Source organism: Leopardus geoffroyi, chromosome B2 (genome assembly GCF_018350155.1).
Source record: "Leopardus geoffroyi isolate Oge1 chromosome B2, O.geoffroyi_Oge1_pat1.0, whole genome shotgun sequence".
Lineage (NCBI taxonomy): Eukaryota > Metazoa > Chordata > Mammalia > Carnivora > Felidae > Leopardus > Leopardus geoffroyi.
This window is the reverse complement of record NC_059332.1, coordinates 79,597,331-79,622,323: the sequence shown is the minus strand read 5'-3', so window position 1 is coordinate 79,622,323 and position 24,993 is coordinate 79,597,331. Positions and strand designations below refer to the sequence as shown.

The 24,993-nt window shown below is 38.1% G+C and overlaps 1 protein-coding gene across 1 annotated transcript in view; it reads left to right on the top strand.

Moving 5' to 3' along the window:
• RNGTT (RNA guanylyltransferase and 5'-phosphatase) overlaps positions 1-24,993 on the top strand; it is a 314,555-nt gene that overhangs the window by 285,414 nt on the left and 4,148 nt on the right. The window contains exon 15 of the mRNA XM_045499002.1: positions 24,790-24,913. Within this exon, the coding sequence (XP_045354958.1) occupies positions 24,790-24,913 (124 nt within the window). The remainder of the gene's footprint in view (positions 1-24,789; positions 24,914-24,993) is intronic.

The window sequence follows — 24,993 nt, the reverse complement described above, 5'->3', positions numbered from 1 at the left end:
TTTTGATCCAGATCATTAGGATCTCCAGATACCCTTTCTTTTCACAGTTTTTTTTTTTTTTTCACATGAGAAGTTATGACATGAGAAACTGAGTGAGTAAATAACTAAAACCACAGGTATGTTCTTTGAATATCTGTCCTAGAGGATGTGGGCTGCCGAAAACTTGATACACCTCTCCTGAGAAAACAGGGCACACGGGGATGCTATGCTCAGGAGTTCATCATGTCTGTGACACAGGGTTCCAACTTAAGGAGATATTTTATGAGCTCAAGGTGTTCTGTCTCAAAGCCAGGTTTTACTTTGACTTTAATTCATAAATAACCTCTTGGTGTAGCCAATAGTTTTCTAATTCAGAGTGACAAAAAATAGAATGCAAATAAACCAAATAGTTCATTATTTGCCTTCATTTACTACCCTTAATAGTTTTATTATAAAGCATATATTGAATAAGTAAGCGTGAACCACAATGGGGTTTAGTTTCTTCAGTTTATTTAGTTTTATTTTCTTGTTTAAAATGGAAGTCAAAGGAACTGGAATGGAAGAAAAATTCTTCTGTTTATGTAATACATTTTCATGTTTTCCTACATAAATTGAGTGCAGAATAACCCCAGGAAATAACAAGAAAGCAGACTAACGGAGTTGTGTCCCCTGATGTCTACCAAATGGTTTACATAAGTTAACTCATTAAGTCCCAACAGCAACCATCTGGCAGATTGCGAGCATTGTACTCCAGGTTACATGGCTTACAAATTAAATAGCATGGAGCCTAAGGATTGTGTAGCATGAAGTGCACTGCACATGTATCAGAAGGACCCGAGTCAGGATTTTAACTTAGTCCTACCTACTCTAAAGTTCTTACTGTTTTCTTGTCATCCTCTTTCCTAAATTGTCTCAATAATGTAGCAAGGTGAGGAAGATACTGTACAGAATTGCCCTTAAATTGCATGTTATTTAGTTATCTGTGAAGAAGTAAAAGAAAGCAGTGTGGTATGTTGGAAGGAGCTCACAATTGGACAGGAGACTTGAGGTTCTCATCTTTGCCTTAAAACAATTTTTTAAAATCAGAAATACGGTTTTTCATGAAATCCTGTGCAAGATCCTTTCTAGTTTTTTCTTTTTTTTTCACCCAAACTAAAATACATTTATGACCATTTGGCTTTAGAGGTTTATAAAAGAAAGTGAAAATATTCAGAGTCAAATAAAATGCGTTGAGAGTGCTATCAGACTATATGAGTAAGAGCTTTGGAGCCAGGTGAAAGTAAACTTGAAACCTTCCATGACTGACCACATGGTAACATAGATCTGCTCCTCCTTATAAATTTGATATGGTTTACCAAAGGGTGATATATTAATTAGCAGTAAGAAATGGGAATTACTCTAAAACAGCGTTCCTTAAAAAGCAGAATTCAAAATGTTAGGTCTGTAAGAAGCAACCATACTGGCTTTCCTAAAAGAACTAGATCTACTGGAGTCAGGGTGCTTGACAATGTATGCATCAGAGACAGCAGTCAAATGATGCCCTTCCTCCTCATGCTGCAGGGCAGGTGCTAGAGATAGCCCTGACCATAGAAGAATTGTGGTTGGTTTCTTTCTGATACAAATGTATTCTCACCTACCTCCCCCCAGGTGGTGGTAGGGGAAGCTCTTTTGACTCATTAGAATATGATTGCACAGTGATACCAGCTGAAGAAATATTTGTTGTATAAATGACCTATATCCCTAAAAAAAGGAGAATATGTTCCTATTCTTGGACTAAAGAGCAGGAGGGGGTTGAATCTGATACATTTCCACATAGGGTAAATACTAGAAATCGCAAATCCTATATCTGCAGATCTGGAGGCTATAAATAAAAATAAGCACATACATCCAAATGATGAAATTAAAGGCTGCAGGACTGATCACCAATGATGTAGGATTCTATTCCTGAATATGCCATTTTCTGACTAAACAGGCAGTGATGTATATGTACATAGAGGGCTGGGATTTGTTCATCATTCTAGGCCTTAGAAGGTTCAAAAATGAAAGCCAAGTCTTCTGCTCTTATCCTATCCTCATTTGGAAGATTTGATTTATCCTTGTCTAACTTTTTAGAATTATTTTTTTTTTGCACCTTAAAAATAAAATTTTGGGGCGCCTGGGTGGCACAGTCGGTTAAGCGTCCGACTTCAGCCAGGTCACGATCTCGTGGTCCGTGAGTTCGAGCCCCGCGTCAGGCTCTGGGCTGATGGCTCAGAGCCTGGAGCCTGTTTCCGATTCTGTGTCTCCCTCTCTCTCTGCCCCTCCCCCGTTCATACTCTGTCTCTCTCTGTCCCAAAAATAAAATAAAACGTTGAAAAAAAATAAAATAAAATAAAATTTTATTTTTTTTAATATGAAATTTATGGTCAAATTGGTTTCCATACAACACCCAGTGCTCATCCCAACAGGTGCCATTGAGGAGGGCACCTGTTTAGATTTTGTATCCAAACATCACCTACATGCTTTTTGAAAGGTCTGGATCTAATATGTAAAATCTGGAAAATATTTACATATTATATATATATAATGTGCATCATATACATACACATACCTGTACTTGCAAAGTATGTGCACATGTACATACACACCACACACCAAACACAGAGAACAAATACAAAGGAATGATTGCTTCTGTGTTTATATCTTCCTTGTTACTTTTTAAAAGCATTTTATAATTTTCTGGGCGAATATAGAGAGAAAGATGGAAGAAAGAGCAAGCCTAACAAATTGCTCACACTTAACCCTAATTCTCCAGTCAGCAGTAAGGTATATTTTCTCCCTTCAAGAGTCTTTCCTCCAAAAGTACCTCCTGCTACAATAATATGCCTCTCTTTCTGTTAAAAGAGGTGAGAACTATTAATAGCAATAATATATGAATATAATGGAATGTCTCATTTTAAATCTTGTTCTGACAATCTGTCTACTGTGACTTCTCTCTCCATGGTGATTACAGCGTTTCCATTTTCCCTTACATAGTAAATATTTACCAGGACTTCATCTTTTATGTTTTGGTTTTTTTTTTTTTTTTTTTTTTTTTTTTTTTTTTTGCAAATTATGTTTTATTTTCTGTAATTTTCTTTTGCAAAACTTTCTCCTCTGAAATTCTTTCATTATATTACTTTCCCTAATGGATATTCAAAAGAGTCTTCAAATTTGAATTTAAATCTTATTAGTAGGCTATTCATGAAATCATCTGTTGGATCATTAGTAAAATGATAAATTAGAGTCTTGAAGCCACCCCTGTGTACACTCTCAGGGCAGACTTTCAGTGGCTTGTCATATGTCTTTTCTCAGCCTGTGGCCTTTTAGCTTTGTGTAGTCCTGTTGAATATTTTTACCAAAGCCACTTTGAACTAATTTGGCCAGTCCTGTTTCTTGAGACAATTTGCTGATCCTTGTATCTGCAGATTTACTAGAAAATCTTGATGGAGGTATTTTTTTAAGATTTTTATTGTGGAAAATACATGGAAATTGTTTCAAGAAGGAAATAAAGGCTCAGTATAGTGTAACAGCAAGAAGGTAGACATCTATTTTGAATTCATCCTTATTTACATGGGTCCTAAGTCACTGTTTAAATCTACAGTCTTGTAAAACTAGCTCACAAGAATGTGAAGTGTTAATGTTTATAAAGATGTTTTTGATCTAAAGGGTTATTGTTTATAATGTTTATAAAATTTGAGTTATTGTCAGTAAGGCTATATAAGTGAATTACTTATTTAAAATTTGCATGTTTACAGTGTGTATTATCTAGTGCTTCTCCCATTTGGCCACTTTGATGCATTCATCCTTTTTCTTACCATGAACAGTATTGATAAATACTGAATGGATGTGTCATTATCTTTCATATTTTAGGAGGCAGAAAATTCTTGGTTTATAATGAACAGGGTACCTTAACTATTTTGTATGTTTGTTTCCTATCTGACTTAAACATGCTTGCAAGTGGGTTTGCTTGCTTATTTTCTCCTCCCTCTTGTCCTCTTCAGATCTCCCCAGTAGCTAACATCCCTATTTCCTCTTTCACTAGAAATCATGTCCACATCCACAAAGGTAGGAGAAGCCTAATTCCATGTGGCAGTGTGGTTTAAAGGGACCTCTGCTCAGAAAGCTATGGTTGATCCATTCTAATTGCCTATATGACTAGGTCATTAGGTTGGACTTCTTCTAGTTTGGTTTGGTTTTGTTCTCAGGCCAGAAGTACATGACTTTTCATGCATGTATGCATGGAAAAGTTTTAACTGAGCACATACTGTGTGCTAGGCACTGTATGAAAGTTCCATTCTGATCAAGCTTATTGTCAGATTGGAGATGCAGAGAATTCAGTGGGCTGTCTTTTTAAGTAAGATAAGGGACAATTAGCATACTGTGAGTAGATCAGTGAAAGCACAAAAATCTGGGGAATCAGGTTTTTCCAAAGAAAGTGGTCCTGGTAAAGCAGAAGTGCCTAGCCAGAGAGGAAGAGTGAATGATGTGCCAGTCAGAGGGAAGAATAAGTACAAATGCCTGGATCAGGAAGAGAGCCAGGTCAGTCCAGAGGATGAAAGTCATTGAATAGTGGCTGGAATGTTGTAACATGTGATGTCATTTCTATAATTTCTTTCTGTAATACTCATCAAGTTTGATTTTTGTTTTAAACACATATTTATTGAGCACCCATTGTGTGTTCAGCAGGACCTGGCAGTGAACAAAACAAGGTCACTTGTTTTGTTTGCTCAAGGAAAGCTTTGCCATCTAAGAGGAGGAGAATATAAACAGAAGGAAGAAGTTTTACTATAAAGTAATATATCACATGCTATTTCAGGAACTGACAGAATAGGTTCAATTCCCTAGGGAAAAATGCCATAAAAATGTTATCTGAAATTATTAAAGTCAAGCATCAGCTCTTCTTCACCAGCATGTTGTGCCAAAGGGACTACAGAAGAGACAGGTGAGAGTCTGTGCCTGGCCCAGGGCAGCTTCTTCACAGTGCAGTCACTCTGGAGAAGGAGATGACATGTGCAAGGTGGCAGGAGCCCTGAGATGAGGTCTAGCTTGGCATCCTGAGCGGGAGGACTCCTGTCCTGAGAGGTGTCCACCTCCATTTTTCATACAATTCAAGACAGAAAAGGTGAAATGCCACCCCCACTTCCTTAATAGTTGCTCGAACCATCCATTCTTTTTTGCATACTCTGTGAGGCTTTTTTCTAACTTTGGGGGTTGGTCTTGAAAGCAGTTCAGTGGATCTCAGTCAATTTTGTTTTTCTTTTAATGAAATAGAAGAGAAAATGGCAAAGTGCATGAAGCAAGGATATAAAGTGTCTGAAGTAAGGATATAAATGTTTTATGAAGTGTGTGTGTGTGTGTGTGTGTGTGTGTGTGTGTGTGTGTGTGTGTTAGTAGGTTGGGATATGAACTGTCTTCTCTTTGGTGAAATCTGTAGGACTGCGAGTGAAAATTTGGCCTGCAAAATTATCCCTTTTGCTTATTAAGGATTGTCTTCTAGATCACAGACTCAGTGCGCTGGACCAAAATGGCAGAAGTCTGGACCCTCATTCTAACTTTGCTCCTAAAGAGACATACGGTTTGGACAAAGAGTAGGCTTTCTGTGAGCTTCAGTGTTTTTGATCTGAAAAGAGATTTGGCCTAGGTGAGCTCTTATGCTCCCTTCCAGGCAAGATTCTGGACTTACTACTCTTTGTAAGGCAGCTGGGTTTAAAAAGTGAATTGTCTTAAAATTGAGCATTTGCACAGCTTTATCAATAGATGTTCTTAAGAGTACACACAAAAACCTGAAGCAGAAATATATATATATATATATAGCTTACTACCACATGACCCTGTTTCCTGACAGTACATGCTTGTCCCTTCCTCTATAAAGCAGATGGTCCACTGCATTCAAACCAATCCTGTGAATGAAATAATGAGCATAAAACCCTTGGCCTGGCCCCTGTGTAATAGAGCCTCAGAAAAATGCTGAGTTGAGAAAATGTTGCCTGAGACCTCAATCCCTGCACCAGACAGTTATATGGGCTACTTGTTGCAAAGTGAGGAAGGCCAGAGAGCTGCAGGGCAACCAGGACTTGAGAGGGATGGGTGCTCTCCACCCCTATCCATTTCCAGTTCTTGGATCTACATAGGTGTTCCTTTACTCCTTTGTGAGATGCCAGGGTGACAGAAGGTATCTCCCAGGTACCTTTTTACCATGGCCTGCAATAGGGAACATCCAGTACAGAGGAATTCTCCAGACTCATCCCCTCTGCCACGTGAAACCCAACCATAAAATAAAGTAACAGAGCCAGTTTATCCCATTCTTGTGCTTGGGTATTTAGGGTCATTTGTTTTGTAGGAGCTCACCTGTATTTTGAGAGAGTAGCAATTAAATTGAGCCAAGTGTGGCAAAACAGTACATGGTACAAACTAAGTTAAAATTCCAAAAGCGCTCTCTGCTTGTGGCAGTTTCTTAATGTTATGGAGCACAGAACTGTGTAGCCATCAGAAAGACAGAGCAGCTAACGACCCCATTTGGGGCATTGTTAGACAGTTCTGTTGACACATGAATACATTTCATATGATTATCATAAAGCTATGGCCTGGAAATTGAGCAGCCATGGTGCTGCATTTCAGACTTACATTTATAATAAGCTGTAATAAAGTAAACATTCTAAACGGATGTAAGAGTAGGCATTACTTGTGATCACAAATGTGTGTTCAATTGAAGTGCTTTTGAAGCTCAATTTAACAAAGCAAACAAATTTCCTGGCATTATTAACATAATTGTTCTCACTGTTGGATTTTGATTTCTAAAAAGTTATTTAAGAAAAACAGAAAAAAAAAACATTGCTGGAAAACAAAACCACCAAAAAGATATGTAACTAAAATTGAGCTACTTTTCCTTTTATCATGTCAGATTTTTTAAAAAGTCCCAGATGTTCAGTCTGCCTCTTCCCCTAACTTGCCCAACCATTGCCAACCTATTTAACTCTGAGTTCATGTTTCGTGATTAGTTTTGTTTAGTTGTGGCTTAGATTCAGCTGTTTGCTCTGCCATCAGTAGTCTGTGGAGTGGGGCTACACAGCATTTATCTGCTAGTAAAACTCCGGCTGTGCAGTAGTTAAAACAGGGACTTCTCCCCCTCCCCTGTCCTAAGGACAGAAAAGGACTAGAATATCCCATTTAACACCAAAGTGGGGGATGCATAACTATATGTAAATTTAGCACCAATTAGATGGTAGAATCTGAAGGACTGTTGTTCCTGGAATGTTCCAAAAGCAAAAATGGAAATCATAGTGGTAACATCTCAAGTGTGGTGGTAAGACAGAGCAGTGACAATTTGGAGCCTTTGGGCACGGCACAGTACCAGGAGGTGATCACTGTGTCTTCTGTGACAGCTGGCAGCTGGCAAACAAAGCAGATGATGTGTTCTCAGCTTGTAACTTTTCCATAGTGTTTTCCAATTTTGAATAAACCCCCAAAACAGAAATCCTTCCTGTATTGTCATTTGGCTAGAGCAGACCCTCATGTAGCAAGTGTGCTCCTGGCACAATAGTCCACCACAGTGGAAGCCGTGGGAGCTCAGGGTTGCGGGTATACTGGCCTGAAAGTGGGCAGAGGTGCACAGCATGGTGTTGGTAGGAGGAACACTCTTCAGAGACAAATGGTGATTTCTTTAAAAAAATTTTCTTTAATGTTTGTTTATTTTCGAGAGAGAGAGAGAGAGCGCACACGCGTGCAAGTGGAGGAGGGGCAGAGAGAGAGGGAGACACAGAATTCAAAGCAGGCTCCAGGCTCTGAGCTGTCAGCACAGAGCCCAATACAGGGCTCGAACCCACAAACTACGAGATCGTGACCTGAGCCGGTCGGAAGTTTAACCGACTGAGCCACCCAGGTGCCCCCCAAATGGTGATTTCTGATAGTCACGGAGTTGAGCTGACCTAGTCAAAATTAGAGGGAGACACACTGGTGTGAGAATATCGTATAAAAGTACTGGTGATTTAATAGCATTCCTGCCAACCATATGACCCGATACATTATTTTGATTCTGCATCAAGATTGTGCCAGATACTTTTTAAAATTTTTTTTTTCAACGTTTTTTTTTATTTATTTTTGGGACAGAGAGAGACAGAGCATGAACGGGGGAGGGGCAGAGAGAGAGGGAGACACAGAATCGGAAACAGGCTCCAGGCTCTGAGCCATCAGCCCAGAGCCTGACGCGGGGCTCGAACTCCCGGACCGCGAGATCGTGACCTGGCTGAAGTCGGACGCTTAACCGACTGTGCCACCCAGGCGCCCCGCCAGATACTTTTTTAGAGGAAAGATAAAAGCCACTGACCTTACTTATCTTCAGACTTAATTCCAAGCAGCTTAGCACTATAGCCCAGAAAATAATAGCTAACCACGGCTACCTTATTCAGAATAGACTCTCTGAAGGCTTGATAAGACCAGTTGAGTGGTAATGTCCAAAGCTGTAGGGTTTTCTTTGCCCATGAAATTTTGATTCTTGTTCTGTATATCCACTAGGAGACATTCCAGTTATCCTCACCAGGACGGGGTTAGAACAAAAGCCTAAGAGAGTGGGAGGGGGGAGGGGAGACTAAATGACAGATTTAATGTGGTTCCACATGTAATCCTCAGGAGTTGTGAATTGTGACAATTCTGATCTCTCAAAGGTTCAGCAGTCCGGTGCTTCTAAACGTAGGAATCTTTAGATAATAACCAGTGGTTTTGCACATTTTATGTACGTGCGTAATTCTTTGCAGAGATCCTCTCCGCCCCCACCCCAAATTTGAAAATAAAAGCAGATAAACCAATTGCCAGGACCGAAAACACTGTTTTAAATCACTGAAGCCTACTAAAAATTTAAACAACTCTAATCATCACTGAAATCTTCCTTGGTTATGTATTACTCAACTGAAAAGCACTTTATCTTCATTTCACAGACCTGGCTTAGGACACTTGGAATGTCCTTTGTCTTCTCTCCACGTTTTTTCCCTTCCCACTTTTGAGATTTCTCTTACTTCATTCCTCCTGACTTCTTTCCAGACCTCTTTTCTCCAGACTGCTGTTAATTAACCCATGACACTTGAGGTTGGTGGGGGTTTTTTAATCTGTTTTTGTCCCATGCAGTCTGAGTTTCTTATTTCTATTTTAGAAGATCACTACATTAAACTTAACATGACCTGCTGCTAGAGCTCATGTGTCTCCTTTAATTTTGTGGTGACTGCAAAGGATACTCCATTAACTCTTTGGTTTAGCTATTTAGTAATTTCTTGATTAGGAGTGAATAATAATAAAATTTTCCTTTCCTCTAGTATGTTGGATTTCCTTGATATTACTAAGAGACAGTTTGATAAAGAGCTCTAGATCTAAACACAACCTCGAAAGAATTAATTAAAGACTCTGATCCTTAATGTATTAATTATTATAAAAGAATAATGTATATAAGGAGACTTGCACAGTGCTGGCTACATAGTAGTTATTTAATAAATGTTAGTTCCTTCCCTTCCCTTCCCTTTCCTATGAAGGCAAAATCTCAGTCAAAATTGAAAAAGTCAATAGCTCTGATGAAAATACAAACATTAAGTTATTTTTGCATACCAGTTACCAAAATAATGAATTTTCTATTTACTCCTAGTTTTATACTTCCTCAATGCATGAATGTTCACAAACATAAAGATACACTAATTCATAGAGATAATGGAGGATGCACTTTAGTATTTAAATATTTTAGAATAAAAGTGTTTGATTTGATGATCTTAAGTTTCCTATCAGGTCAGAAATACTGGATGTTATGAAAGGGGATTGTGATGTTTTGGAGAAAATAATTTTTCTCTTTTTAAAAAGTCCGTTTATTTATTTTGAGAGAGAACAAGCAAGCAGGTGTAGGGAGAGAGAGAGAGAGAGAGAGAGAGAGAGAGAGAATGAATGAATGAATATCCCAACAGGCTCCACGCTGTCAGCACAGAGCCCAATGCAGGGCTGTCTCACCAAAGGTGACATCATGACTTCAGCTTAACTGACTGAGCCACCCAGGCACCCCTGTTGTAATCATTTTCAAACTTCCAACATCTTTTTAGTGGTTTTGGATTGCCTGATACATGGAGCTGATGAGGCAGATTTAAATAAATCTGTTGTGAATATCCTTCAAAGAGTACATAAAGACACAAAATAAAACCCTTGGATTCTAAGCAGTGTTACTATCTCCCTGAATTTGTGTAAAACCTTTGTCAGTAACTCCAGGATTTCTTTCAAAAGAAGAAGAAATATAGTTGGTGAGAAAGCATATATAAAGATAGAATGCAGTGTGCATGGCAAGGAGTGAAAGAATGACTCTGAATGGCCGAGTGGACATAGCAAAGGCAGGTTACAGGTACTGTGGTCAGAATATCTCAGTGCAAATCTGCATTGACCTGAGGTACAAACTTGTAGAAAAGGAATCCTAGAAAGCTTTGTTTGTTCAGATGGGTCCTAGTTACCACAAGAGCGGTATCACTATACTAAGGTGTTGTGGGTACCTAAGCTAATGACTCAGGGATGTGTGGGTCTGTGGGTTTTGGTGCCCATTAGTGCTACTAGAGCAAGCTGGGTCATTTTAAAGGAAAGCATTTACTCTAGAAGATGATCAAAAGGGAAGAACTTAAACATTTTTGATGGTGTTCTAAATGGTAGGCAGACTAGGAAGGAAATTTTCATTTATTATTACAGCATTTTGGCTTATTGCCACACAGCGTGTAGATTCATGTGGAATCTACACCTTCTCTTGAGGTCTGTACACCATAGAAAGAGCACAGTGGAATAGCTGGGTTTAAATTGAGTTCAAGAAAAGAGATAAAGTTATATAAACCTAGCACGCATTGCTACAGGAATTAAAAAAAATGAACATAGATTGGCTCCAAATTGTTAGCAAGTCCTTGGAAAGTATATGAAGGACTCACTGAAGTAAATTTGAACTATGCATTGACATCTTAACGATTGCCTCACTAAAACCTTAGATCTAGTATAATGTGAACTTTGTTAAGCGTGGATATTTAATGGTCATTAAAATAGTTTTGGTTTGGAGTTTGTTACTGCCAGAAGTGAATAGACCATTTATCGAATTCAATCTAACTAATATATCTTATGAATTATTTGCATTGGCTATGGGACAGATATCTTTAAAAAGAAGCAACATCAGATGAGTCTTTCATCATACTTATAACTGTTTAGGAAGAAAAAAAGTGTTAGATGTGCATGTTGCTTTTAGCCTTCTCCCCATGTTAATGGTAGATTTTAAAGCTTTCCTTGGTTCTGTATTGTTTTTATTATCCCAATCATGCACTGAATCCACGATCTGCTTATAATTCTCATCATGCTCGGTACTAAACAGGGAGCGATGCATCGTGTCACAAAGTTTGGCGCCCTGTTTAGTAAGCCATTACCATTACCTCACCTTACCTGGCAGAGCTGCCTGTTTTGTCCACATGACCTTTTCTTTTCACGAGTCATGCCCACAGAAAGGTCTTCAATCCACTAATGGCTTCTCATTTGGTCTAGAAACCAGACAAAAGCTTTGCAGCTGTGAGATGCAGTCCATTTTAAAATTAACCTATTGTAAATCCTTAATGATTGAGAAATTTTGCAATTTGCTCTGATTTGTGGTTTGTGCTGCAACTAGAATAGCAAATAGCAGAGATGATGCAGGTCAGAATGGTGTGCATTTGGAGAAAGTGAAGGAAAAGAAACTTGTTAGACACTGTGCTCTGTTCAAGCCAATATGTTATGCCCTTCTGCCCTTCATCCGTCACACATCACTTTGTCTCTCACCCACAGACTCTCCCAAGTTGAATGTACTCCCTGGAAATAATTATTTAAATTACAGTTTATACACAAGAAGTGAAATTGTCCACAAGTGGAATCTATCTTTGCCTCCTTTAATATTTTTTCAGTGTAGAGCCTAGATTCTTAAGGATAAGGAGGGCATGTGTTTTTGACTCATAAAGACCTAGACTTTGAATTTTGCTACCAAAACAAATTAATTGTGTATCCTTATGCATATTACTTCAGTTTCTACCTCTGTAAGTCTTATTAGATACTTATACAGATTAACGGGCGCCCTGGGTGGCTCAGTTGGTTAAGCGTCTGACTTGATTGAGGCTCAGGTCATAATCTCATGGTTTGTGGGTTTGAGCCCTGCATCCGGCTCTGTACCAGCAGTGTGAAGTCTGCTTGGTCTTCTCTCTCCCTTGCTCTCTGCCCCTCCCCTGCTCATGTTCATTCTCTCCCTGTCTCTCTCTCTGTCCAAAACAAATAAATAAACTTAAAGGAAAAAGATACTTATACAGATTAAGTTAGATAATGTATTTGGAAACCTAGTAGGAATACAATGCATTTCTCTGTCACTTACTAGCTATGAGATCCTAATCAAATTACTCAATTCCTCTGTGCCTCTGCTTCTCTATCTAGAAAAATGGAGGTAACTTCCTAGGGTTGTTATGAGGATTAAATAAATTAATCCATGTAAAGCACTTAGAACAGTACTCAACACCTACTAAGTATTCAATAATTATTAACCATTCTGGTTGACAGATATTAAATAATCAACAAAAATTGTATTTACAAGTAATGATAAATATTGGAAAGGTGTAGGGAGCTATAAGACAATTCATACAAGCTAGAAAGATAATTAGTGCTTTGTAATGGGAAGCCATTGGCAAAGGATGACATGATTGGATTTACTTTTTTTTTTATAGTATTTAAATTTTTTTTTTTTTTATTTTAGAGAGAGAGAGCGCGCGCAAGTGGGGGAGAGGGGCAGAGGGAGAGAGAGCGTGTGAGAGAGAGACAGAGACATGGGGCTCAATCCCATGACCCCGGGATCACGACCTGAGCCAAAATCAAGAGTCAGATGCTCAACCAGTTGAGCCACCCAGGCACCCCAGGTTTGCTTTTTTAAGAAACTGATAGCGTTGTTTTTTTTTTTTGTTTCAATTCACCTTTTAAAATTTAACATACAGTAAATTCACTCCTTTGGTGTATAGTTCTGTGAGTTCAGACAGATCCATACAGGTGTATAACCGTAACTGGAATAAAAATACAGTAGTTCCCCCTTATCTGTGGTTTTGCTTTTTGTGGTTTCTTTTTTTTTTTTCAACGTTTATTTATTTTTGGGACAGAGAGAGACAGAGCATGAACGGGGGAGGGGCAGAGAGAGAGGGAGACACAGAATCGGAAACAGGTTCCAGGCTCTGAGCCATCAGCCCAGAGCCTGACGCGGAGCTCGAACTCACGGACCGCGAGATCGTGACCTGGCTGAAGTCGGACGCTCAACCGACTGCGCCACCCAGGCGCCCCTGCTTTTTGTGGTTTCAAGTTATGTGCACAGTCAGCAGTGGTCAGGAAGCAGATGATCCTCCTTCGGACATACGGTATCATCCGAAGGTCAGTATTGGCCTAAGGTTAAGTCACAATGCCTACATCATTCACCTGACTTCATCTCATGTAAGCATTTTGTCATCTTTTGAGAGAGACTCACTCACATAACTTCTTTACAGTATATTGCTATAATTATTTTATTATTAGTTACTGTTGTTAATCTCTTACTCTACCTAATTTTAAAATTAAACTTTATCATAGATATGTATGTATAGGAAAAAACATAGAATATGTAGGTTCAGTACTATCTACATTTTCAGATATCCGTCTTGGAACACACCATTCACAAATAAGGGAGGGGGGACTACTGACAGCACAGTTTCATCACCTTTTCCCCAAATCCCATGGGATACCCCTGTGTAATCATCCACTCCTCCCACATTCAAACTCAGCAACCACTTACTGTTTTCTGTTCCTATAATTTTGCCTTTTCCAGGATGTCATGTCTTAGCATACTGCATTTGAAATCCATCTTATGTTATTGCTTTTATCAATGGTTCTTATTGCTGAGTAGTATTCCTTCGTATGGATATACCAAAATTTGTTTATCTCTTCAGCGGAAGGGCATTTGAGTTGTTTCCAGTTTGGGATGACTATGAGTAAAACTACCATAAACATCTGTATTGAGGTTTTTCTGTGAATGTTTGCTTTTATTTCTCTTGAGTAAATACCTAGGAGTGAGGTTGCTGGTTCTTACGGTAGGTGTATGTTCAACTTTGTAAAGAAACTGCCAAAGTGTCTTCCTTCCAAAGTGGTTATACCATTTTGCATTCCCACCAGCAAAATGGTATAAGATTTCAGTGGCTTTACATTTCTGTCAGCACCTGATATTGTTCATATTTGTAAATTTTTTTTTATTTTAGACCTTCTAATAGGTTTATAGTGGTATCTCACTGTGATTTCAGTTTATGTTTTCCTAATGACAATGATGTTTTGAGCATATTTTCATGTGCTTATTTGTCATTCCTATACCTTCTTCGGTGAAGTGTCTGTTCAGATTATTTGCCCATTTTTAAATTGTGGCCTGTTACTGAGTTTTAAGAGTTCTTTATGTATTCTGAATGCAAATAATTTGTCAGATATGTGATTTGCAAATATTTTATCCTAATCTGTGTGTTACTTTTCATTCTCTTAGCAGTATCTTTAATAGAGCGTAAGTTTCAGGGCAACTGGGTGGCTCAGTCTGTTAAGCATCCGACTTTAGCTCAGGTCATGATCTCATGGTTCGTGAGTTTGAGCCCCACCTCAGGCTCTATGCCAACAGCTGAGAGCCTGGAGCCTACTTTGGATTCTGTGTCTGTCTCTCTGTCCCTCCTCTGCTTGCTCTCTCTCTCTCTCTCTCTCTCTCTCTCATTAAATAAAAAATAAACATTAAAAAATAAAAAAAAATAGAGCTTAAGTTTTAAAATTTAATCAACTTTTTGTTTTATGGATCATGTTTTTGGTGTTGTTTCTAAGAAATTTTGCTTAACCCTATGTCACAAAGGTTTTCTTCTGCGTTTTCTTTAAGAAGTTTTATAGTCTTAGGTTTCCTGTGTAGGTGTGTTTTCCATTTTGAGTTGATTTTTGTGTAAAATGAAATATTTAGGTTGAGGTGATTACTTGCTCATTTGGATATGCACATGGGTATGCAGTTGCTCCAGTGCCATTTGTTAAAAAGACTGTCCTTTCTTCCTTGTGTTGCCTTTGCAATTTTGTCAAATGTCAGTTGACCTTGTGATTATGGTTCTACTTTCGGACTCTATTCCACTCATCTGTGTGTCTCTCTGCTCACCAGTACCACATTGTCTTGATTCTATAGCTTGCCACTAAGTCTTGAAATCAGTATCATCCCTCCAACATTATTCTTTTTGTTTGGGCTGTTCTAGCTCCTTTGACTTTCCGTGTAAATTTTAGAGCAGGTTGTTGATATCTGTTAAAAAAAAAAAAAATCCTGTTGGCATCTTCCTTGTGATTGCATTGTCTATAGATCATTTTGGGAAGAACTGACATCTTAACAGTATTGAATCTTCCAATTTATGAGCATGGTGTATCTTTCCATTTGTTTCGGTCCTCCTTAATTTTTTTCTTTTATTAGTGTTTTATAATTGTCAGCATACAGATCTTACATATGTTTTTTATTTACACTTAAGTACTTCATGTTTTTGAAAATTATTGTAAATGAGCCTTTAAATTTTACATTTCTTATTTTTAATCTTTTTTCTTTTTTCTTTTATTTTTTTTAATTTACAGCCAAGTTATCATATAGTGCAACAATGATTTCAGGAATAGATTCCTTAATGCCCCTTACCCATTTAGCCCATCCCCCCTCCCACAACCCCTCCAGTAACCCTCCGTTTGTTCTCCATATTTAAGAGTCTCTTATGGTTTGTCCCCCTCCCTGTTTTTATATTATTTTTGCTTCCCTTCCCTTATGTTCATTTGTTTTGTATCTTAAAGTCCTCATATGAGTGAAGTCATATATTTGTCTTTCTCTAATTTAGCTTAGCATAATACCCTCTAGTTCCATCCATGTAGTAGCAAATGGCAAGATTTCATTCTTTTTGATTGCCGAGTAATACTCCATTTTGTGTGTGTGTGTGTGTGTGTGTGTGTGTGTGTGTGTGTGTGTGTGTATACACACTACATCTTCTTTATCCATTCATCCATCGGTGGACATTTGGGCTCTTTCCATATTTTGGCTATTGTTGATAGTGCTGCCATAAACATTGGGGTGCATGTGCCCCTTCGAAATAAATTTATCCCTTGGATAAATACCTAGTAGTGCAATTGCTGGGTCATAGGGTAGTTCTATTTTTTATAAATTTTACATTTCTGACTGTTCATTGCTAATACAGAGAAATACAGTTGGTTTTAGTGTATTAAACGTGTATTCTGCAATTTTGTTAAAGTTGCTTATTAGTTCTAGGAGCATCTTTGTAAATTCCTTCTATGTAAGTAATCATGTCTTCTGTGAATAGAGACGGTCTTATTTTTCCCTTTCCAACTTGTATGTCTTTTATCTGTATTTTAAGCAAGGGAATGACTTGATTGGATTTGCACTTTTCAAAGACCAGTCGGGCTGCACTGTAAAGAATTGATAGGATGGGGAAAATGTGGATGAAGACACTATTGTAGGAATCTGAGAGACAGTGAGAGAGGGGACAAATGGACATGTGCAGAATATATTTTGGAGGTAGAATTGGTAGGCAGACCCTGGTAATGAATTGAATATGAGAGAAAAGGGCACCAAGGTTTCTGACCTGAGGAACTGGGTGAATGGAGCTCCCACATATAGAGATAGAGAAGCAGTTTGGGGGGACGATAAAAAGTTGAGTTTTGAACATGTCAGGTTTGATAAGTCTAAGGGAATTTCAAATAAAGGTATCAAGTAGGCAACTGGACCCTCTATATTTATGGTATGAAAGGGTATATATAGGGAATCACATAGAAGAGGAAGAGCTTGGGAAGGAGTCAGGCTACATGGAACCCTCTGTAAAGGCTTGTAGAGAACACTTTTTATTTTCAGTTCCTTCAGCATGCGAAGATCTTAAGATTGTTTTCACCTCAGACCTTTGGGCTTACTGGTAATCACTGCCTGAAATGTGGGACTCCCCTCTCCCTCCACCACTCCCATTTGTTTCCCTCTCTCTCTTTCTCCTGCTCTCCCTCTCCCTCCTTATTTCTATAAATTGGCTTCTCATCATATTCTAAGTCTCAAAATAAATATTATCTCCTCAAACTACCCTACAAAAATCAGATATCTTTCTCCCTGTATTAGCTTCTATTACATATCTGTTTTCTGCATAGCTCTTATCATAATTTGTAATTTTCTACTTGATTGTTTACTAGACTATACGTGCCAAAGGGCAGGGACTGTGTCTGTATCACTAGTCTACAACCCTGTTCCTGACACACCACTGCTCAATATTTGTCAAATGGTGGGAAGGATGGATCTGCAGCACATTGCCGTGGTTGAATTAGCTCCAGTTTGTTTGTGTTTGCATATGACTGACTTCTTACACTTACATATGCAGAGGTTTCTACACCCAATTTCAGCCAAATTCTGAGCAGGAAAATAACCTTATTTGTTTAATTCTACATTTATTGGCCACAGAGTGCCCGGCTTTGTAATAGCCGGTGGGGTGTGAAATGGCATTGTGGTATTGGACAGGGAGACCTGTATTTGAGACTTGGCTGTTCCATTTTCTAGATCTGTGACTCTGGGTGGGATGTCTACTCTAAGCTTTAGGCTTCACACCTGTCAAAGGGCAGTAATATAATTCCTACCTCATAAGATTGTGGTGCAAATTAAATGAGATTATATGTATGGGCCACAAGTTTATAATGCTTGATACATACTAAGTGCTCAATGAATAAGTAGTTAAGATTCATTTATATCAAAATGAGGTCATACCATTCTAGAAATGGTTGATACTGCTTGACCAGTGGGGGGAGGGCACAAAGAAATCTTCTTTCACTTTTTATACTTGTTCTTTACTGCCAGAAGCAGAAGTGCTGCTTTTAATGCCATGATGGCAAAGACTGGTAGTGGTATCACCTCCATGTTAGGCATCCAAAAATAGTACAAATGTTTATTCAGATGACAAACTTAGGATATTTAAGCCCTGACACCTTTAGTTTTGTTTGGGGAGAAAGAAGGGAAAGGTGGAAAGGAGGAACGAGGCAGAGAAAGACTAGAGATTGTACTAGGTTACTTTACCTAACCAGCCATCAGCAGTATATATTGGTTGATAATCTGAGGCTCGTGATTCTCTTGAATTCGGTAAACATTCTCTTTGAGTATCTACCCTGGACTGGGTACTGTGCTGACAGTGGGGAAAATAGTGGGGAATACATATATTTTTTAAAGTTTTTTTAAATGTGTTTAATTTTATTTTTGAGAGAGGGAGAGAGAGACAGCATGAGCAGGGACGGGCCGGGGTGGGGGTGGGGTGGGGGTGGGGACAGAAGATCTGAAGTGGGCTCTGCGCTGAGAACAACAAGCCCGATGTGGGGCTCCAACTCACGAACCGCAGGATCATGACCTGAGCTGAAGCTGGATGCTCAACTGACTGAGCCACCCAGGTGTCCCAGGGAATACATATTTGAGTGATCTAGATCAAAACCAGTGAAATTAACATGATAGAAATTCTCCTTCTCTACCATGAATCTATATTCTACACCTCAAGCAAAGTTGTTCACAGCTCTGGTTCGTTCCCACTAAGTGCTAGATACAAGCTTACATGTAAGATTAGGGATTAGAATCTGGGAATGAATGAAATGAATGAAAAGGAATTAGGGCAGAGACTGTCAAACTTTCTTCATTCATTTTGCCTCATACACAGCATCTCTAAGCCAAAAGAAGTACCTAACACCTCCACTGATTGAGGGAATAGAGCCAAGCAATTTAAGAAGTATTTAGATTTTAACAATTTAGCACATGTTAAGGACTGTATAACTTCTCCATCCTTGGAGTCAGATTATACACCACCAACTTCTTTTACTGTTCCACATTGATTTTTGTGGTACTTGGTTTTTATCACAATAACTGCCAAAAACTCAGCTTTGCAAAGGTATAATGTCATCTCAAGGAATCTCCTACTGAAACTGTGAACTCCCTGCAACTAGTAGTTTGTATGATGTCCAACACATGCCACTGTTTCCCTAAAGATTTAAAATACCCCACAATGCCTCTGTGAGTTTGTGGCAGCACACCAGGATACCTCATTGCTTAGTTTGGGAACTGTGGTCTTAGGGCCTTATTCCAAGACTTTGCTTTCTATAAATGTCTATCTTATTTTTCTGTTCCTCTGCTTTAAAAACCAACTTGATGTTTATTACATTTTATGAAATAGTTTTTTAAGGAATTTTTCATTATTAAAAATTATGAGAGTTAAGCACATATAATACAGAAAGTTTGGAAAATACTGCATGACACAGGTTAAAAGTCATTCCTCATTCTACACTCCACCATTACCATGCCAACATGGTCATAATGTTTTTTTATCTGTATATTACATTTTGAGTAAGAACTATACTAACTCTGATATTATTAGAAGGTAATAATCTGTAGTTTAGTGGCAATTCCATACCCTAGAGTTGTGACTTGTCAGTAATGACCTTTACGATAAATAAGACAGAATTTCTAGCTGCCTTTTTTTTATTGGCCACTTTCATTAATTGAACACCTGATTGGTGGCTTGAAGACCCACCATTCATGAGGGAGAGACTTCTGCTCTGTTTCCAACCTAGAAAATGCAAAGTGTGTTATTTATACAGAGTGGTGGTGGTAAGTGTAACATTTTTTTTAAGAGGGTAACTTGTCCAGTTTTTTAGTTTCTCCAGTAGTGGATGCACTTTCTAAAAGTAATATATCAAGACCCTACTATAATTTAGTATTTCTAAAAGATTATCTAATAATTCAGATTTAAGCTGTTTGTATTGTTCTGACACCACAAGGAAAACTTCATTCCTTTTTTTCTTTTAAATTTTTTTAATGTTTGTTTATTTTTGAGAGAGAGAGAGAGAGAGGCAAAACAGAATGGGGGAGGGACAGAGAGAGGGAGACATAGAATCTGAAGCAGGCTCCTGGCTCTGAGCTGTCAACACAGAGCCCGACACAGGGCTTGAACCCACCTACCACCAGGTCATGACCTGAGCTGAAGTTGGACGCTTAACCAACTGAGCCACCCAGGTGCCCCAGAAAACTTCATTTTGAATTTGTTATTTTATTTTCTACACCTTTATAAGTACTAGAAATTAGAGTTACTTACATGAAAATAAGAGTTTTGTTTTATCTACCTAAGATATGTTTTTAAGATTTACCTTTGGTCATACTATAGAAATAGAACTTGAATTATCAAAGAGCAGAATTATAACTTTAAAAAGAAAAAAATGGTCAACTTACTTTAGCTCCAGAGAACAGTTCACAAAAGATGGGAGTGGAAACTTATGCATGAAACATATATTCATCTTTGGAGTCTCATTGTCTCTCTCTCTGTCTCTCTCTGTCTCTCTCAATAATAATTTTAAATTCTGACCTGAACAGGTGGTAGCATTACTTTCTTAGCATAGCCTGGACTGTTGAGGAGTGATTTTGTTCTTCTAAATTCCTGGTAGAGGACCTCATGGCTGATTCTAGTGCTGAGGCAGAGAAAAATACGAGATGAGTCTGGAGTACTATCTTGCATTGCCTGAAAGTAAAGTCTAAAAATAAATAAGTAAGTAAAAGTGGAAGCAAATTAAAAGGACACAGGAGCCAACCTGAGAGAGTTCCCAGTGCCAAAACTGGAACACTTTGACCAACCAAATAATTGACAGTAGTAGTTTATTATAACCCAAAGACTAAAATAAACATCCATGAGTTCATAGTAATATACATAAACAAATAAATAAAGGAAGGGAGAGGGACAAGTTCCTTACAAAAAAAGTCCAGATAATAAATGTAGAAGGAATGGAGAAAAAAGAAAATTCCATGAGAACACCACAGGAATAATTGCTGTAGGCAAGATTCACAGATGAATGCTAAAATTAATGAGCAAAACTTGAAGGAGAAACAGGATACTTGTACAGTCTTAAAATACCTCAAGAAACTTATTAATATCTGTGGTGGTTTTAATAAACGTCCACAACTTCTCTGACACTCTTCCTTCCATGAAGTGGAGCTTACTTCCCTTAGCATTGAGTGGGGCTCTTTGTTCACAGTGACTCATAACTAAGCAATAGTGCATGGAGAGGAGAAAACCAGTAGCTCTGCAGTAGTGAACCATGGCAGACACCATCTTAACAAGGTAGTCAGGGTTCACATCGCCAGGAAGAAGTTGTGTCAGTATCACATACCCCCACATATTACACAACGAGAAACACACTTCACCTCTTGGCGTTTGTCCCCAACTCCATAACCTTAGTCTAATCATGAGAAAACGTCAGAAAGTTCCAAATTGAGGAATGTTCTACAAAGTATCTGACTAGTACTTTTCAAAAGTATCAAGGACAGTCTGAGAAACTGTCACAGATCAGAGGAAACTAAGGAGACATTATAACTCCATGCAGTGTGGTTTCCTGGATGAGATTCTGGAGCAGAGGAAGACATTAATGGAAAAACCGAAGCCTGAAGAGTCTGCAGTGGAGTTAATGGTGTTGTACCAATGTGAATTTCTTTGACTTGATAGATGAGCCATGAGATATAAAATATGAACATTAGGGAAAGCTGGGTGACAGGAATACTGGAACTCTCTATACCGTCTACACAGCTTTTCTGTAAATCTAAAATTATTCCAAAATTAAACGTTAAAAATAGAACAACTCACTGATGGCTTCTCTAAGATATTTGTTAAAGTGTCTCCAGAGGTGTCTGGGTGGCTCAGTCAGTTGATCGTCTGACTCTTGATTTCGACTCAGATCATTATCTCACAGTTCATGAGATCGAGCCCCGTGTCGGGCTCTTTGCTGACAGCGTGGAGCCTTCTTGGGATTCTGTTGTATTCCCTCTCTCTCTCTCTCTCTCTCTCTCTCTGCCCCTCCCCTGCTAATGCACTCTGTCTCTCTCCGTCTGTCTCTCTCTGTCTTTCTCTCAAAATAAACTTAAAAAAAAAAAAAAAGTCTCCAGAGCAAATTAGTTCAGAGGAATCCCCCTCCCCCAAGCCTTTGTGCAGTCTCTTTATAAAAGAAATATGCGCTCGATAGCAAAACAGCTCTCCCAAAACAGGGAAAGTAAGTTCTAGAGGTTTCATCCCACCACTAGAAATAGAAATGCAACTTTGCCTGCTCGGTGTAGGTCAGTTCAGCCAACACTGATGGTTTGCCTTTTGTGACTTGGTAGTGTAGGTTGCCCAGCACCTAGTTACAAAACGTATTCTGTAAAAAGAGTGCAGAGTAGAGCACCTGTGATTGTACCTGACTCTGTTGTGGGCTGTTTGTTCAGGGCTTACTGTTGAGCTGCTAATTTAAAATCTCCAGAGATCCAAGATCCAGTTTCATTGGACTGTCTTTCAATCCCATTATATTGGTAGATTCAAATAGTATAAAAAGTGTGGTTCTCAATAAGATGGATACATGAACAAAATGTTTTACAATATAAAATACATAGCATATTGCTCTTTAAAAAAACAGTAAAATCTCATTAATCCAATGTAATTATGGGTACAGATATGAAATCTTGATTTATAAATATTTTGTTATTACTTTCAAGCTCTTATTAGCTCAAACTAGGGTAACACAGTTGATTATAGAAGGCCTGACAAGGTCTTGTTTTAGTAAATAATAATATGTAATTGGCTGAGGATGATTATTGTCATAGTAACAAATTAGAATTTGGATACTAAAATTAAACTTCTTCCCTGTATGGCAATCATTGTCTTGATCTGACCATTAGTGACAACTGTCTTTAGTTTGTGCACATATGAGAAGTATTATTTTTGTCAGTTAAATATATTTTACTACCTAACCCGATTGAGTACCTTGCAGTGTGTCTATCTTGGGAATACAGCTGATGTGATCAATAAAGATAATGGATTATTCTTGAACATGGACATACATTTAGGTTAGTATAGTGGCAGGTGCCTGCATTTCTCAGAAAGCTGTTTCCCAGTTGTTGTTAATGCATGCCCGAATAGATACACAGATACTTAGTAATACTGCTTAATTGCTGTAGTCAGATTGAGCAACACATAATTTATAGCAGTTCTGAAACCAGGAACACCAGAATGATATGCTCTGTGATACAGACTTAGGACAATTGCTGGTCAGTGAAGTACAGGCGATACAAGCCTGTCTTTTGTGATACATGTGATATAATTTTCTTGACACCTGTTTTCTAAGTGTACCTTTCTATGTCATCCTGGTTTCTTTAGTGAATTTACTTAGAAAGTATGTTTTACTTTTTATTTTTTTTAGGCAGTATTTTAGTTCCTAATTTTATATTTATCGTAAGAATTTTACTGGTAAGCCACTATATGCCAGGTCCTTTCATTTATTATTCTTCCGGTGTCCCAGTAAATTAGGGACTCCTTGTCCATAATTTAGAAATTACAAAATGTAATTTAGAAATTACAAAATGGAGATTCTGAAAGGTTTGGCGACTGTACCTCTGTTAGACCCTACATTGTGATAAATGTGGTTACCTTGCTGAATGAGTTGCCTAGTACTTGGCTATAGATAACATATCAAAAGTTAAAGGTGGTGGATTCTTAGGAAGAAAGGGAGGGGAATTGAGACTAGAATAATGAATATTTGAGAATAATTTTAGCAAAAGTTTGCTATAAGTAGAACATCACTTTTTTGGGCAGGTCTGTTCCAGAGCCACTGAATGTATCTGTCCTATTGGATTTGTTGAAAATGCAAATAATCCAATCAAGTATGATACTCATTAGGGGAAAGGAATACAATCTGATAGTTTTTATGAAGACATGTACTGCCTAATCTCTGAGTTGAAAGCATCTTATAAAAATTTGCTTCCCTTCATATTCCTAGGTGGTATTGAATATGTGTGTAGAAAAAAAAATGAGAGCATTTCAAATAATGCTAATGAAGTTTAAATGATTGCAATCTACCATATTGTGAGGAAAAGTTGTTAGCTGTGAAAGATGAAGACTGAATTAAAATATTACCATGACTGGCATTTGATTTGAAAACTGCAAAGATAAGCTTAGGTTCCTATTTATGAAAGCCATCTTCACAGCCTGATGAAATATCTTTTAAAAGGTTTTATAGTTACCATGGATACTTGTAGCTTTGATAGAGTAAGTTGTAATTCATATTCAATCATCTGAGGTGAAGTAGCCAAAAAACCCACCAACCAAAATCTAAAGTGGCTTCCTCTGTATACTCATACTAGTTTAGAGATGGAAAGGGTAAATAAATAACCTGAGATTAGCGTTTGGGTTAGTTATCACTGCTTGAAAAGCAAAATATTTAGGATGCACATTACCTGAATCTGATCCTAATGTTTACCTTTTATGGGTAATTTTTACTTTTAACTAGTAAAGGGAACTTCTTAGGTTTTGACAGGGGAACTTAGATGGTGAGACCCTTCTGAAAGCTGATGAACCCAAGCAGCACACGCAATTTCTGAAAGCCATAGGGACACAGAAATATTGAAGGCATTGGTCCCTATGGTAACATATTTGCATTTGGCCCAGAAGTGGCTGGTTTCTGCTTAGCCTCTTTTAATTGCTATATATTGACAGCCGTTTTCACAACTATTTATAAAATGTTGGATTAATGAGCATGTGTACAAGGGAGTGCACACCACATCCTTAGGCTTGATTAGACACTTGAGATGACAAAAAGCTCTGCGTGAAGAGTTACCGAGGTGTTTTTGGCATTCCCTAATGTGTCTGTCACATAGTGGAAGCAAAAAGCCTTTTAAATGATTTAAATATTTTCCTCAATTCTCTTTTAAAACAGGTGACAAAAGAGCTAAAACAGTATGACAACAAAATTATAGAATGCAAATTCGAGAATAACAGCTGGGTCTTCATGAGACAGAGAACAGACAAAAGTTTTCCTAATGCCTACAACACTGCCATGGGTGAGTATGACAATCTACCAGTGTTTGTTACGTTAAAAAAGAGAGAGGGAGAGAGAGCGTTAAGGTTTTGGAGTCAAAAT